The sequence below is a fragment of the Phoenix dactylifera genome, unplaced genomic scaffold (assembly GCF_009389715.1).
Source record: "Phoenix dactylifera cultivar Barhee BC4 unplaced genomic scaffold, palm_55x_up_171113_PBpolish2nd_filt_p 000551F, whole genome shotgun sequence".
NCBI lineage: Eukaryota > Viridiplantae > Streptophyta > Magnoliopsida > Arecales > Arecaceae > Phoenix > Phoenix dactylifera.
The window spans coordinates 323,746-341,668 of NW_024067959.1; the positions used below are offsets into that span (position 1 = coordinate 323,746).

Below are 17,923 nucleotides of genomic sequence, written 5' to 3' on the forward strand. Positions count from 1 at the left end.
GCTCCCAAATAGAAGATATCTGAACGGTTCTCATGAGGTTAGGATTTGCAATGGCATCAAGGGTGGAGCTTGTGAAAGACTTATTCAATCCCATAAAGTTAGGTTTAAGTTATATCTAATATAACTTTTACATGTACGTATGTATATACATATATATATATATATATATATATATATATATATATATATATATATTTGAACTGAATGATGAGATTCCATATCAATAATTTGAGCTATTGAATATAGTTTAGGACCTCTAAACTATTTAAAAAAATTATATAATTTGAAGATTCATAGTTTATGTATTAAATGATGAACAATTTATAATGTGAGGGTGGATATAAAATCTAATTTGGTATTGGTTTGCTTGGTCGAGGACCTATTTTATTTCCATTTTCTTTTTATTTTAGGCTAAACGCCCTGATGACGAGACTCACATGGGCCTTTTGACTCTCCGCGAGACTTCTAATGCCCCTGCGAAATCGTATAATCTTCTTGTGCTCAACCTATGCTGCCATATCCAACGGATCATAGAACCCTCGTGACAAAAATAGGCCCCTCAATTGTGTATATATTTTATCTTCTGACGTTCCGGCGGAGCAAAGTAATAGTGGCGGCGGAGCAAGGTAATTGCGTCGCGACTCCAATGGAATTGGCTCTGTAGGGCGATTTAGTGTCGTATTCTGCCTCCTTCCCTCTCCCGTCCTTCTCCAACTTCGTCGTATGGATCGCGAAGCAGGTGGAACTCTAAAACCCGATTACTTTCCTCTCTTTTTTTAATCTATCGAATCTTGAGAAGAATTTGATCTTTTCTGTGGATCTAGTGTTTGAGTTTCTTGGGCAAGTCCCATTGATGCAGCGGCTCCCCAGTTCTTCTCTCCGAAAGATAGCGGAGGTCGTTCAAGTGAAGCATTACGGTGAGATTCTTGGTTTCTTTAGAGCTTTTTTTTTGAAGGAATATGGAAGAAGTGAGTCACTTCCCCCACTCAATTAAATCAAAAAATAGAAGCACATGATGTAAGAGAGAGACGGAAGAATAAAATGTACATAGGTGTTTTGAAACTGGTGGATATTCTGCGCTATTCTTCAATGCCATGGTTAAAAGGAATAAATTCTTTTGGAAAGAATTCATAAACTGGAGTAGACGGAGATTGGAAATAATGATAATGTGATGCGTTTGTGTACTGCTGAAGTTGCATAATGGATTTTTTTCCCTTTTTTGATTGTGTGCAGTTTTTCCCTATTTTGATTGTTCTGGTTCAAAAGATGAGTCTTTTGTGTGCAGTTTTTTGGGATAAAGATTATTTCTCGAGGATTAGTAGAACTTTGCTTTGAGCTGGGGTCTGCTGTGCCGGTACCGGTTACCATACCAGTTGTCCGGCGGCATGAGTCGGTACGGGCCTGTGCCGTGCCTTGACGGCCCTGTATCGACACAAGAGACTGTAGGAGAGAAAAGGAGAGAGAGAGCAAGCGGGAGAGGGAGAGAGAGTTAGAGGGAGGCTGATGCTGGTACAGGTGGCGGAGGCCGCGGCTGGAACGAAACAGAGGTCCAGCTTCGAAACAGAGATCCGGCCGCGGCCTCCGCCACCTACACCAGCATCGGCCTCCGCCACCCTCTGCCGGCCTCCTCTCTCCTCTGCTTGCACTTTCTTTTCTTCTCCTTCTCCTCCTTCGGCGGCGACGTCTCGTTTTTTTGCCGGAACCGTCTCGGTCCGCCGCCAGTACGGCTCGGGACGCCCCGAACCGGGCGGTTCGGGATGGTTCCGCCGACTTTGCTCTGAGCTTTGATATATATTGTTTATTCTATAACTTGTTGGTTTATCTGTGGTATCTTGGTCTCCATGAGAAGTGAAGCACTCGATGATACGTTAAAAATTTTAGTTTTCTTTTTTGTTGTGTAAATATGGAAAAACCATAGCCAGTTCATAAAAACCATAGATTAACATGGACATCTGATAATGGTGTCTAGCACAGTTATAAGAAGATCCATTTTGTTTGATGATTTATGGCTGAAGAAATTTATTTGATAATTCAAAAGTTGGCATCTTGTCTCCTCTGTTTTCTGGAAATGTTGCTTCTGATAAGTTGTGTGCTCAATTGATAGATTGTAGCTTGTTTTCAGCATAGTTCTTTAACCACCATAGGTTATTGTGGAGTTGCTCAAATGCTTATGAATGAAAGTTTTGAAATCATTCAGGAATATCTGTATTTTTTTTTTCATTTGTAGAGTGTGGTGAGTACGTGGTTCATGAGGGAGAAACTGGAGAGGGCCTCTACTTTATCTGGGAAGGCCAGGTATGAATGTTCACTCTCTTCTTCTACCCCAAGTTTAATGTGAAAACTATTGTAACTTGGAGTCCACATTTTGAACATTTTCCTTTGTAGTCCATTCACCTCCAGTGACACTTTATAACAGCTTGTTTGTGCAGTCATATGATGCATGCAAACACCAATTAGGAAACTGCAATGTGCATAGGAGAATGAATAATGGATCAGAAGCTACATTTAGTGCTTTCTTTACCAATCAATTTTATTCTTATATTGTTTATAGTTAGAGGGCGGTCTTTGGCACAATGGTGAGGTTGCTCTATTATGACCAGAGTGTCACAAGTTTGAAACATGGAAACAACCTCTCCGCATGCAGGGTTAAGGCTTATATATTTGACTCTCCTCACAGCTGTAGAGGCAGAGCCTCGTGCCCTGGGTTGCCCTTTCTTGTCTCATTTTTAGTTAGAAATATGCCAAAATCACTTGTTTTAAGCATTTTTTTTCTTGTTGAAACAGGCATTTCATTCATCATGGGTACGAATACACCCAATAGAATCGGCAAACAAAAGGTCCCGTAATGCAACAGGCATCTCACCCTCCCTAACCCACGGGGTGCCTCCTGAGTGGCTCGCTACATATGCCGCGACTCAGTCCGCCACCCCATTAGCCTCACGATATACATGCATAGCCTGAAATGTAATGCCCTCCCTCACTATCAATCAAATATCACGGAGCAGGGGATGAACACCTCCATCCCTGCTCGTGCTCCGTTAGACCCAGCCGATCACCGTGGCCGAATCACCCTCCAAGAGGATGAAGGTCGCCTGAAGCACGTGCCGCGCATAACGCAATTCCATCTAAGCCGCCCGTAACTCTGTTCTGAAACCGAGGTATCGAAGATCTGACACCAAGGCTTATATATTTGACTCTCCTCACAGCTGTAGTGGCAGAGCCTCGTGCCCTGGGTTGCCCTTTCTTGTCTCATTTTTAGTTAGAAATATGCCAAAATCACTTGTTTTAAGCATTTTTTTTCTTGTTGAAACAGGCATTTCATTCATCATGGGTACGAATACACCCAATAGAATCGGCAAACAAAAGGTCCCGTAATGCAACAGGCATCTCACCCTCCCTAACCCACGGGGTGCCTCCTGAGTGGCTCGCTACATATGCCGCGACTCAGTCCGCCACCCCGTTAGCCTCACGATATACATGCATAGCCTGAAATGTAATGCCCTCCCTCACTATCAATCAAATATCACGGAGCAGGGGATGAACACCTCCATCCCTGCTCGTGCTCCGTTAGACCCAGCCGATCACCGTGGCCGAATCACCCTCCAAGAGGATGAAGGTCGCCTGAAGCATGTGCCGCGCATAACGCAATTCCATCTAAGCCGCCCGTAACTCTGTTCCTAAAACCGAGATATCGAAGATCTGACACCAAGGCTTATATATTTGACTCTCCTCACAGCTGTAGTGGCAGAGCCTCGTGCCCTGGGTTGCCCTTTCTTGTCTCATTTTTAGTTAGAAATATGCCAAAATCACTTGTTTTAAGCATTTTTTTTCTTGTTGAAACAGGCATTTTATTCATCATGGGTACGAATACACCCAATAGAATCGGCAAACAAAAGGTCCCGTAATGCAACAGGCATCTCACCCTCCCTAACCCATGGGGTGCCTCCTGAGTGGCTCGCTACATATGCCGCGACTCAGTCCGCCACCCCGTTAGCCTCACGATATACATGCATAGCCTGAAATGTAATGCCCTCCCTCACTATCAATCAAATATCACGGAGCAGGGGATGAACACCTCCATCCCTGCTCGTGCTCCGTTAGACCCAGCCGATCACCGTGGGCCGAATCACCCTCCAAGAGGATGAAGGTCGCCTGAAGCACGTGCCGCGCATAACGCAATTCCATCTAAGCCGCCCGTAACTCTGTTCCTGAAACCGAGGTATCGAAGATCTGACACCCCCCCCCCCCCCCCCCGCTGCCACCACACTCGAACTCGGGCCCTTGATGACAAAACCGGCCGCTCCCCTCTTGCCTCCATCCAGGACAGAGCCATCAAATTGACCTTGAGGAAACTCGGGGGTGGAGGCTCCCAGGTGAAAAAAACCGTATAAGTTAAGCATTGTTTGCATTATTTCAATTGTTGCATATATGGCACAATGAGCAACGTTCTCCCACTCACTTACCACTTCCTTTATTTTAGTTGCAGCAGCATGCTGGTTTGTTTTTAGGTCAACCAACAGATTTTCTAGATCTAGCTTAACCAAACCTGACTTGACCCACCAGTAGGTTGGCATTGACATTATAAGTATAGATCTGGCCAATGGGTTTGTTTGAAACTTTGAATGACCTAATCAGACCTGGATGTCTAACCCAAATTGTATTTACCGTGTTTGCCTCTTTGAAGAGAGAGAAAAAAAGTTAAATTAACCCTGTCTGTTTTTTAAGGAGTCCATGTGGGTGCTTTGTTGAATAGAGAAAGATGGGCCTGGTGGCTTTAATTAGGTCCTTAATATCTCCTATTTTGGTATTATATTAGTGTAAAACATGTATAGCATCATGTGAAATTTGGGAACAGAAGAAGTGGTCCCTGGGATATGAGGTAATATGTGAGAATTAAGAGGTGGCACCTGTACATGGCCATGGGCCAACACTTATCAGTTCATATGAGCCAAAAAATGATTACAAGAAAAAGGTGTACTGAGTTGTACATGTAGATGCTAGTTCGACATAGGTCAATAGTCTAATTTGGGTAGGCATTGGTGTTGACGGTTGCCCAGTGTTGGTTCTCGGTTAGTAAAACATGTATTGATTGGTATTTGCTGCTATACTTTTCTCCTTATATCAAAGTAATCCCTAAGATGTATTGCAATTAATGTAAAAGACACAATAAAGACACCACAAACAAAAAATTAATAGTGATTGAATGGAGAAGATTTTATGTTGTCAACCAAAACCAAGCTATGTTGGCAATTTGAAGATGCCAAGGAATTCATTTGAAAGTGAAAAAAAAATATGAGTGCCAAAACCTGTTACAATCTTCAATCTTTTTGAGTAAATCAGCCCACTCCTTTGGATGATCCTTTTCCTTGCCAGATATTACAATGAAAGCAACAAGAGATTTTTGCTAAAGTGATAAAAGAAATCCTAGGAAGAGCCCTATTTATTTTTATCTTGGCAGAAATCTTCTTAAAAAACCTTCTTTGAAGCTTTCTTTTTCTCTTCCTTTTTAGAAACCCTAATGTTAGACACCACTTTTACATTTGCCAATAAATCTAGAGGGATAATCATGAATGTTGGATACCTAAAGACATAGACATATGGTATTGTAAACTGATCCTAAAACATTTGAGGCCAAATCTTGTGAGTCAATTTTGAATATAGTAATACTAGAACAAAGTTTTGAACTACTAGATGTGATCTACTGTCTAAAATGCTCGAAGGTAACATAATCATTTATTTGAAAACCTCCAGATTATGGTTTGGTTCATCTAACATGGACAATATTAATACTAGGGTCTGCAATCTCGGTACCGGATCCCCATATCTTGGTACAATGTCGGTATGCCCGATAAGGAGTCGGTTCGGCATACTAAGATTTCGTATACCTCGCATACCAAGTTTCAATTCAGTACCAATATAGTATGGTATGCACGAATATGACGAACCTTAATGAATAACATGATATGATTGGCTCTTCTCTAACCTTGGATACGCTAGTAGACTATTTTACGCCTATGTATTTAATTTAAAATCTTGTCTAGGTGCAAAGATGGGCCTAGACTTAAGCCAAAGCATGATAAGAGCATAAGAGATCACATAAATAGGTTATATATGAGATTCCATTCGGGGTAATAAATTTTAGCTAATGAGACCTATTACATCTTATTAATCCTTAAACCTTAGTTGTAAGTGACTTGTGAAAACAATATTACAACAAATAATCTAATATCTCAAGCAAGGTCGGTGGAACTGTCCCGAATCGGATGGTTTCGGTCGACTCGAGTAATACCAGTGGCTCATTGGTACGGTTTCGGCAACAAAAACGAGACCTGTTGTTGAAGCCGGAGAAGGAAAAGGAAAGAGAGAGCAGAGGAGGGAGGGGGAGGGAGAGGTGGCAGAGGCGGAGGCCATGGAGGGCTGGCGTAGGCCGCGATAGGCGAGACTGCGGCCGGTTCTCCTGTTTCGAATGAAACAGGGGTCCAGTCGTGGCTAAAACTTTTTGAAATTTTTAAGTGAAGTTGGCAAATCGCTTGCCGACTTCACTTAAAATTTTTGAAATTAAGCGATTTGCTGAATTCACTTAAAAATTTCAAAAATTTTTAGCTGCGGCCGGACCTCTGTTTCGTTCGAAATAGGAGAATCAGCTGTGGCTTCACCTGCTGCAGCCCTGCCGCCCCCTGCGGTCCTTCGCCAGCCTCTCTCCCTCTCTCTTCCTTCTTTTTCTCTCTTTTTCTCTTCCATGGTACCGATAATCTCTCTCTGTACAGACCCGACACGGCCCGTACCGAGTCGTCCCACCGAGGAACCGGTACGGTGTCCGATATCCGTTTCCCCAACCTTGATCTAAAGTATTGTGTATTGGTTTCCTCCCTATGATAGCTCATCCATTTGCACTTGCATCCCATATTATTTTCCATATTTCAACAACTCACTTAACTCCCGTAATATAATAACAACACTAGCAGACCATAATCACAAGATACATCTATGCACTCTAGACTTCGATTAGACAATGGATAAACTCTTTCTCTAGAAACATTTTTTCAAACTGAAAATATAATCATATTTATTTGTTGAAAAGTAAAGTTTTCAAGGCACGAAATTATTGTCTGATCAATCCTTATTACCGATGAGCTGTTCCTATGTCAGATGGTGGATCCCATGTCATATCACATATCCTTAGTATAAGCTATGAACACCTTACAATAATCTACTAGACGATATCAACCCCTATCTTGATGTATGTGGTTCTGATGTCAAAGTGATCTTGTACTAGTCCACATGTATCCCCTAGGTAAGGGGACATACAGAGATAATCATATAATAAGAATACAATCTATTTTGACTATGTCGTGTCAACTAGACATGCTCTTAGGTCAACCTGTCAATGTGTCATGTCCAATCTAAAGTGCTGATTTGGAGTCTTTGTTTAGGTGATGAAGAAAGGTTGCTGATGCAGCCTGAAAGCAGTCACTGTGGTCATTAGACACAACTCAACATTGCTGATCATTAAGGTTCGCCGTCTTGGTACCGACTGTACTGCACGGTTCGGGCCAGTATGGCGAACCTTGCTGATCATGGTATCACTCACATGACTAAGCCCTCCACTTGTTTGCAAGAGAAATCACTAACTTCGGGACCAAGAACATTCGCTGAGAATAGTTTGTAGGACTCCAAAGGATCCCTTCGTTCATTCATAGAAATGTATTTATAGCGATCACAAGGTTTACCAGTGAAGCATCATAGTAAATTAAAACAACTTCCTAGGCTGCAACTTCTTAAGCACACAAAGCATACCAAAAGATAGTCAAACCAAAATCATTAAATGACATTCAACTAGCAGCAATTAAAAGAGAATTCTGAACCAAGGTGCCCTTTTGCATTACTTAAATTTCTTCTATTTTCAGAAGTAGAAAAGTAGAAATTTTATTTCTCTTTCGTTTCTAGATTTTAAAAAATATAAACATGTTTCATATAGTCAATTATTTTAAAAAATAACATGATGATGGTAGTCAAGGCAGTGGTAGTGATGGTGAAGACAATGGAGGCGGTAGTGGTAATGATGGTGGCAGGTTGCAACAATTGTTGTTGGGACATTGACAATGTGGTAGTGGCAATGATGGTGTGGCAAAGATTGTGGTAGCAGTAATATTGTGGTGGAGGTGGTGAGGGCGGTGTAGTGGTTGTGGTGGTGGCGGCAACAGTGGAGATAGTGGCGGTGGTGAAATAATAGTTGTGATAGCGGCATAGATGATAGTAGCGATTAAACAGATACAAAAATTAATATTCATATCTATTCTAAATGAATGCATATATGAATTGGATATTAAGCATATCCATATTTATTTTGAACGGATATGAATAAAAGTCGGATATTAGTTATATCCATATTTTTTTATCCAAACATGAGTATAGGTTCGATATTATTCAAAATTTCGAATATAAGTTGAATTTTAGCGAAATATATGATTAATTATATAATCATATGGATGGGTATAGAATTTAGTATGCAAATCGCATGTGACACATAAGTAACTAAGGATCTAAGGCATAGTTATTAAACTTAGATTGAGATTGATATGGTCATTTAGGTTACTGGTTCGATCGAGTTCGTATTAAAATATTGAAAATCATAATTATTTTTAATAATATGTGAAAATATTGATAATTTTTTTATGTCAAATTCCATCATTACTCTTTAATTTTAGCATAAATAAAATAATCATGAATTATATATTTTTTGACATCTTGTAAGAAAAATCATATATAAATGTAGGAAAACATAGAAGTTATTAGTATTTTAAATATTTTTAAAAATAAAGTTTTGACTAGTTGATATTTTATATAGAATCAAAATTTATTCTAATCTAATTTTCAGAATTAATTTTATATATTATTTTAAATATTTTATTATAGTTATCATATTATTATATAATACATTATATAATAACTAAATCCTTATTTAATATTATTCTATTATGATTTTTTATTTTTATTTACAATTTTATTATCTTTATTTATGATTGTTATATTACTATAAATATATGTATATATATTTAGAATTAATTTAATTTAATAATAAATATTTTCATATTGAATAAGTACTTCAAATTACTTCATACTGAATAAATAATTTGAATCAATATTGAAATATTAACCAATTTGTTGATTAGTATGAATTCTCATATGCAACTCCCATGATAATGGTTGTTGAAAGAGAAATCAAAGTCTTCTGGACTTTTCTCATGAATAGATTATATCGCACAAAATAAAACAAAGTATATTTAATTTTATTTTTTATCAAAGAGAAAAGGATTTATTTATAAAAATAATGATCAAAATGTAAAATATCACAATATACATCAGATTGTTATTTAATTACCTGAATTTATATGAATAAGTTTAATAAGCTACAAATATAAAGTAGAAAGCATATTGTACTTTAGTGGTTGAGGACTTTGACATATAAGTCACAGGTCACTAGTTCAAATCCGAATCTAATAAGCTAATATCCGAATTCAGATTCAGATATGGTCGGATACTAGAGTTGCTATCCGATTCTGAACTGAACCGGATTTAGAAATGGATGTGGTTGGATTATATCCAACCCGATTCTAGCTCTAGTGATGGTGGAAATGATGACGAGTATAGTGGTAGCGATGGCAGTGGTGGATATGATGGTGACAACTGTGGCAGCCGAGGTGGTGGTGGTGGTAAAAAGCATGATTTTTTTAAAAAAATAGTGAAATTAAGAATTTCTTACTATCATTTTCTAGAAATAGTGTTTTTTTTTGAAAAAAGAAAATAAAATCAATAGCACCAAACATATTTTTTGCCTCGATTTTGTAATTTTATTTTCAAAAATAAAAAATAAAAAATAAAACCGATGCCAAACAGGCCCTAAAATCAGAAATTTAATTTGCAAGCTGTGCTCTTGCATAATTCTGCCAGCTTGAGAAGAACTTGACTTCAAGTTGAAAATCAGATCATCCCAAAGTAGCTCATCCATCATCTTCAAGTCTTCACTTGAAACACATGCATCTTTTGAAGTTGGTTTTCCTCTTGGCATGTAATGATAGATTGCATGTCGAAGATATCAATTGCCTCTTGTGGTTATGGCAGAAAAGTCTCCCAACTTCAGTGTACTCCTATCTGATCCTTCATAATAAGGATATATAAATCACTAACATTTAACAATGGACTGATTTATGATCTTTCTAGAAGCTCTACGCAACAAGCATTGGGTCCCAACTTTTTCAATATCTGCCATGGTCCAAATTTCATTTGCTTCAGCTTGTTACAAGTATCGGCACTTGATTTGTAAATTTGAGAAGCTTGCTTCAAGTGCTTTTGAACCTTCTTCTGATGTGGGCACCAAATTCTTCAGCTTTCATGCTCACTCGCTAGGATTTGGCATGGGTTAAAAGTCCCAAACCTGATGATGATTTTTTCAATAAACAACTTCAAATGGAGACTTAGTAGACCAATGAAAAGAAATCGAAGAACTATTGTAAGCAAATTTAGCTTGAGGAATATTAAACTTCCATTTCTTTGGATTTTCTGCCACCAAGCTTCTTAATAGATTTCTAAGAGATCTATTCATAAATTCTGTTTGGCCATCTATTTGGGGATGATAAACACCAGAACACTTCAACTTGGTGCCCTAAAAGCTTGTAAATGTCCTTCAAAATGACCTATAAACTTCAAATCTCAATCTGATGTAAGGGACTTTGGAACCCCATGTAAGCGCACACTACTTCCTGAAACAATATAGTAACACAAGAAGCACCTATAGAGTTCTTGCAGAGTATAAAACTGAGCTACTTCGGAAAATCTATCAGCAACAACAAAAATGCAGTCATACCCATGCTGTGTTTTTTGCAAACCAAGAACAATGTCCACAGAAATATCCTACCAAGGAGCATTTAGAATAGGAAGTGGCTGGTATCAAACTTGCGGACCTCCTTTGGCCCTTTGATGCATAAAACACATTTCACAAGGTGAGCACCATCATGTATCAAAGATGGCTAAAAGTAGCATTTCTTTACTAGTGCTTCAGTTTTGTCTTGCAAAATGTCCACCAACACCACCTCCATGCAGCTCTTTAACAACCAAAAGCTTTTGTCTGCTTTTACGTATGCATATATTATTTCGTTTAAAAAGAAAGCCATTCATGATCATGAAATCCCTGGTTCTTCCACCATTCTAGTCCTGCGATACTTTAGAAAAGAAAGGATCTGTTGCGCAGTGTTCTAGTAAGGAGTTAAGGCCAACAATCTCATAAGAAATAGTAGTTAGCAAGCAGTATTTTCTATTCAAAGCATCAGCCACCTTGTTAGAAGAACCAGCCTTGTGATTTAAATAAAAATGAATTTTCCAAGTGAGATACCCAATCAACATGACAAGAATCCAGTTTCTTCTGCGACTTTAAAAATATCGAGGCTTGATGGTCACCAATAGAATATAATTTCTATTCCAACTCTCAATGCTGTAAAGCTTGGACCACTACATGTAGTTCCTTGTCACATGTAGAGTATTTTATCTTAGCATCACTAAGCTTCTCTAGGCAATCGGCCCATCTTTCTGCATGAGGACAGCACCCATACCCGCATTAGAAGCTAACATTCGACCTGAAACCCCATCATGAAATCAGGTCAAGCTAACATCAGTGCCTCAACAAGCTTCTTCTTCAATAAACTGACAACTCTACTCAGATTTGTCAGTCCATTCAAACACTTTGTTCTTCAAAACATTCAGTATAGTATCAACTATTATGCTGAAATTTCTGATAAATCACCAATGGAATGAAGCTCGGCCATGGAAACTTCTCAAGGATAGCCTGAACTTTCTTCTCATCCATGGTTATTCCTTCTACACTCACAGTATAGCCCAAAAACTCAATATTATTAGTCACAAAAGAGCACTTATAAAGATTATGTACAACTAGTTATCGTGAAGCATGTTGAACATGTTCGCCAAATGCTCTTAGTGCTTCTTTTTATCCTGGCTGTAGATCAAAATGTCAACAAAGCATACAACAACAAAATTACAAAATTCCCTATAAACTACCTCAAAATCTGATACATAAGACTCATGAAAGTACTTGGAGCACTGGAAAGACTAGATGGCATAACAAGCCACATAAAGGCCTTTTTTTAGTAAGGCTGCATCAACTGACCAGATTCAAATTTGATGATAGCGGTTGTGTAGGCCAATTTTAGACAGACATTTGAACTAGCAAGCTCATCAGACATATCATCCATGTTATTTTGTTCATAGCCTGCATTTCATTGTTATTTTGTTCATAGCCCTGCTATCAATGCTCATCCTCCATGTTCCATCTTTCTCTGGAGTTGAGGGCCGGAACTGCACAAAGACTATGAGATTTTAGTTAGACTTTTCTGACCAAATCCTCTATTTGTCTTTGCAATCAGCATGTTCTTTAGGAGACATTCAATAATTAGGCTAGCTAAGAAGAGTAGCAGCTGGAATGAAGTCAATTTAAATATTAATGTTGTATGCCTTCTAAGGAGTCAAAACTAGTTGATAGTTCTTGAGGAGCCAGGCCATTAAATCTGTCCATCAGCTCTGAAAACTTCTTTTGCGTTTGCACCTTCTTGACTTTATCCAAACAGCATATGCCATCTGTTCCTCCTTGCAAGGGTGCTTGAAAGCTTTACTAGACAGCAGTCTGAATTGGCTTTTAGGATGAGCATAAGTAGGAAGATCTCTTAAAGGACTCAAGACATATTTCATTCCATTTCTGACTAGTGTAAGTATTGTGTCCCCATCATGCTGCACTTTTTGAGCCAACTGCCATGGCCTTCCAAGAAGAGTTTGACAAGCATCCATAGACAAAAGATCAAAACAAAATTGATCCTCGTACCTGACAATGCGGAATTTAATCCACATGTTGTGGCACCATAATTTTCTGCCCTTCTTAAATCATGATTCTTTGTATGGATTGGGATGGTTGTTTCTCCACACCTAAATCATGGTATGCCGTACCGGCCCGAATCGGACAGTACGAGGCGTACCATACTGGTACTCGGTATGGGTGCCGTATCGACACTCGGTATAGCAAAAAAATCTCATACTGTACCGTATCGACATTGTGCTAGTGTGGCACCGGTATGGGGTTCCGGGTACCGAGATAGCGAACTTTGCCTGAAACATTTATCTTTTAATGAGGAATCAGATTTTCTATGCTCCTTATCTCCTCCCTCATCATGTGACACGTGACTGGATGTTCAGCAGTGGTTGCTGAATTTTTCTTTGCTTGTTGTGCTGCCATGTTCTTCATACTTTTCAAATTACTTTCACCCTTCTTGAAAGAGTTGCATTTAAGTTTCTCCTCTACCTTGAGTACCATCTAATAACCTCTTCAGGGAATGAATAGAATGGCATCATAAGCTCCCCTCGAAGGCTAGACTTCAAACCACTTGTATACTGAGTCATAAGCTGGTCATCATCATAATTTTAAATTTAAACAACTCAGAAATTTGTAAATTGTTTTGTATACTACAGTTTGATCATTTCACTGGTACAGTTAGCAAAACTTCTAATAAATTGCTTGAGATCTGTCAAGAGGAAGAAATTTGTCATCAAGTTTCAATTTCATCTCAACCTGTTGGTTGACCCTTGCAATTCCTCTCCTATCTCTGTTTTGCTGATACTGCTACTGCCAAACCAGAGCACATCCCTTCAACTTTGTTGCAACATTGTACGCTTTTTTCATCTGAAAGATCCTTTCACTCCAAGAATGCTTCCAAGGCTGCTACTTGGTCACAATACTCATCTGGATTGAGTTTTCCTTCAAAATCAGAAACACTAACTTGAATGCTTCTGTTTGCCCCTTCAAGAGCTCTAGCCAACCACTCCATAGACCACCTATCCTCTGACTCTGAAATGCTTAGGAACTTGAAAAATCACTTCTTTAACCCAATTTCAGTTCCAGAGCCTTGAGAAATTGCTCCTTTGGTTTGGGTTGAAGAAGTTGGAAATCTTCATAGCAATTCATTCATCATTGATGAAGGGCCCTCATTGGACTGACACAACTGAGCAATTTCATCCCTCAAATTAGCTTCCTCTGAGTTCCTTCGGTGCCAGGAGGCATCTGGAGACCCAATAACAAAGAAACTGCTGATCTGGAATTGCTGGAAGAGTGACACTCCTTTGATATTTCTCATATATCTCCCTGCAGAAAACTGCAATTGATGAACCATCTTTTTTGCTGGAAACTAAATTTGCACAGCTTTCCAATGATATATAGCATTCACAAGAAGTTCTGAGAACAGGTAAGATCTGGTCAGAAACAGAGTTTAAATTCTGCTTCTGCAGCAAATTCTAGTGGTAGTGAAATCTGCTTATACCAGTTCGATGCAGGATGAAAGTCTGCATGGATGGCTAGACTAAAATCTGAACCAGGGAGACAGAAGATAATCTGGAATTCACTCATTCAGGCATGTCACCACTCAACTTTGCTAATCGCGGAATCATCCATACGACAAGCCAACCAATTGTTTTGTAAGAGGAATCACTCACTCCAGAAGCAGGAACTTGCTGAGAATAATTACAGGAACTCAAAAAGATCATTCATCCCTACAGATGTACTTATAGTGATTACATGGCTTATTGGTCAAGCTTCATAATAAATGCAAAATACATCCTAGTTTACAACTTCCTAAGCGCACAGAGCATACCAAAAGTCAGTGAAACCAGATTCATTAAATGACAGTCAACTACAGCAGCTAAATTAAAATTATAGACTAAAATCAAAAATTTAATTTGCAAGCTTTGCTCCTGCATCAGTTGCCAACCTCTCATAGTCATATGTATTTGGTAGTTGTTTTTGATTAGGACTCTCGACCTTAGATATGACTATCAATAATCCATCAATTGCCTGGACTGACTGAGTTATCCATTATGTTCTAATGGATCTTAGGTACATACACTCAAATATGTACAGAAAGAAGAATAAACTGACCTCATTAATGGGTTAAAGAGTATCATGCCATCACCTCGTTATGAAACCAACCTGAACAGGTCGTGAGTTCATGGATTCTAGAAGGGAGAAATTGTAAAGTCATAGCTCAGGTCCAAGACTTTACTCTTTGTTGCCCAGAAGTCATGTTCATAATTCTCTTGGAAGCCTAGAAAATGTCAAATGCACGTTATGACTCCATGAGACCACATCTGGCGAAAATTTGTTGGCAGTTAATCTGCGTATTGATCTTGTATGTTGTTGCACATGCATTGTCCTTTCTCTTTTGTCATATTTTAAGGTTATAGGCCAGATATTAACAATTATTCAGATTGAAGCACTTGTTTGAGGCTGTAAGAAACTAGTTTCTACAGGTTATTAACTTATCATAAATTTTTAAAGCTACCTGTATCATATTATATTTAGTGATATATGACTATCTTGTTGTTACATTAACCAACTTACATAGGCTTGCTTTTATCTTAAAACGAGGAGATTAATTCTGTTTATAAAAATTTAATTTTGTTCCAAGAATCCAATGATAATTACCCGCTATCTTATTCCAATTTACGTGATAAGGTGATGTTACATGTTTCTTTCAAGTTAGTCTTGAAGTTATTTTCAAGTTTGTACGAATGATGTACCTAGTTTTGGCATCTTATTTCATTCTTTGAGTTAGGAAAATATATATTGTCTAGGGCATGAAATGAAGTTTCTTATATTGATAATTGACATTTGTGAATTTTCTTCTGTTTGTACAGAAAGTGGCAAATGCATTTATGCAACATTATCAGTAAATATATAGCTGATATAAAGTTAGATTTTTTTTGTTCTTTTTGATAATTAACAAATTCATTTTTCTTGGTTCTCCTTCATTTTACAATTTTATCTATGCAACTACCAGTATTGTGTTGTCATTATATTTTACTCTTTGTTGAATTCTATATTCATGCTTAACAGGCTGAGGTTTCTGGATCTGTTAATGCAGAGGAAGGGCATCGGCCAGAGTTCCTACTGAAACAGTATGATTATTTTGGCTATGGTATAACTTTGACCTGTCAATGCATTTTTCGCCTATATTTAAGGCTTCTTTTCTGTCATTAAGTATTGCAGATCCTTCCATTTGAAGGAGCTGCTTTTTTTGACCCTCCTCTTGTTCCTTTTAATGAATGATTCTTCGTAAATGAGGAGAAATATTAGAGTAGGAACAAGGAGCCCTATAATACAGTCTCTTAGAAAAGGTGACTAACATGGACAATTACAGGGTAAAGGTAAACTCTGTGTTTTAGGAAAATGAAAGGGAAAGAGATGCAAACAATTGTAAGAGGGGGTGCTTGGAGATGATAAGTCTGACTTCAGATATTAAACATGGTGACTGAGAATCTAATATTACAGATAAAGGAAGTTAGTTGAATAAGTAATGAAGCTAAAAAGTGAAATAAAATTGTGAAAATCCTTTAAAATGTTTAATTGCCTCTATGTGGAGTTGACGAGGAATGAGGTAAAGTGCATGTGTTGACAAACAAAACCACTTGTTATATTTTTAATAAGCAACAATCTTGCACATACACGATACAATTGTCCAAGTGATATGGGTATCAAGTAGGTAATGTGATGCAGAATGGATTAGGGATGGTCTACATTTTTGTACAGGTGGACCTCAAAATAGTATATGTGCAATATTTTCCACCACATGCCACTCTTGTGCTAAGAAGACTTCTACCTTGCCGGTCTCCTTTTGTGCAACAATTGATTAATTTTTTCTCACAACAATAAATCGGCCCTTGTTATAAACAATCTTAATCAAATTCTTTGGAGGTTCTGGAGATTGGAGTTTCCACCGTCAATGCTCTTGTTCTGGCTCTAGTGAAGCAATCCAATCCCAACATCTAAAGGATCTCATTCTTCATTGTTGCTCTCCTCAGAAGACACTATCACATCTAGGACATAAATCAACTTTTGCTCAAAATGACCCCTCTTAATGCACTTCTCTACATATCCCTATTCTTCCCATCTCTCATCTCTAGATGTTTAAAGGCATTTCCTATGCAACATGAGGTTAATGCTTTCAAAAGTACCTCCTTGTCATTAACTGGCACCTTCTTTCCCAATTTTTAGTAAAACCACTCTCTCCTCCAACTCATCAATAAATGGTGACATATTATTTAATTTGTTTTTGGTGGTTAGAATGTTTGGAGGTAGCAGGATTTATGAAATAAGAGATATGTGAAATCCATTAATCTTACATATCAGAGTTTTGTGGTCAGCTTCTTTGAAGTTTTGTGAAGACTTGGTTTTTTCATAGAGTGACAGTAATATGTTGTATCCTGCTCTAAACTTGGGGTTAAGTGTTATGAAGGTTGTTAAGCTTGCTTGATTTCCAGTTTACTCTTGCTGCTCCAAGTACCTATATTCTGGTCTTGAAAGTACTGTCTAAAAGGTTTATTATGGTTCCCAACTTGCAATTGAAGAAGCAATGAGTGAATGCTTTGCACATAGTTCAGTGTTTCATGAAGTAGAGCAAGTTTTGCCATTTCGGTATTGGACCCCATACTGGTACCATTCTATTATAGTGTCGTTACGTGGTACGGTACGAGACGGCGAGGTATATCGAGTGTCAGTACAGTTCGAGAGTGCATACTGGTTTGGTACTAGTACGGTACGCTACCAACCGGTATGGTGAACCTTTGTAGAGTCTATTAAGAAGCTTCATTTTGCTTTATAGGGACTCATGGTACTTCATGTAAGTATTAGAGGTTCGCACATCTTATCGAGGACCATACAACTGTATTTACTATGTACATGGGCAAAATACCATTTATCTTATTTGGTTTTTTATATAGGATTATATCCTGTCCCTTATATAACACTATCTTCCTTGTTGGACTCATTGTATTATTGCAATATCAAATGCTTTTTAACATTATGCTAGCAATAGAA

General features: G+C 38.2%; 1 protein-coding gene across 1 annotated transcript; it reads left to right on the forward strand.

The window, feature by feature from the left end:
- Positions 1-681: 681 nt before the first annotated feature.
- Positions 682-16,102, forward strand: LOC120106512 (cAMP-dependent protein kinase regulatory subunit-like). Its single transcript, XM_039119440.1, has 4 exons — positions 682-739; positions 825-917; positions 2,228-2,295; positions 15,944-16,102. The coding sequence occupies exons 1-4, from the start codon at positions 724-726 to the stop codon at positions 16,085-16,087; spliced, it is 321 nt and encodes a 106-aa protein (XP_038975368.1). The 5' UTR covers positions 682-723; the 3' UTR covers positions 16,088-16,102.
- The last annotated feature ends 1,821 nt before the right edge of the window (positions 16,103-17,923 follow it).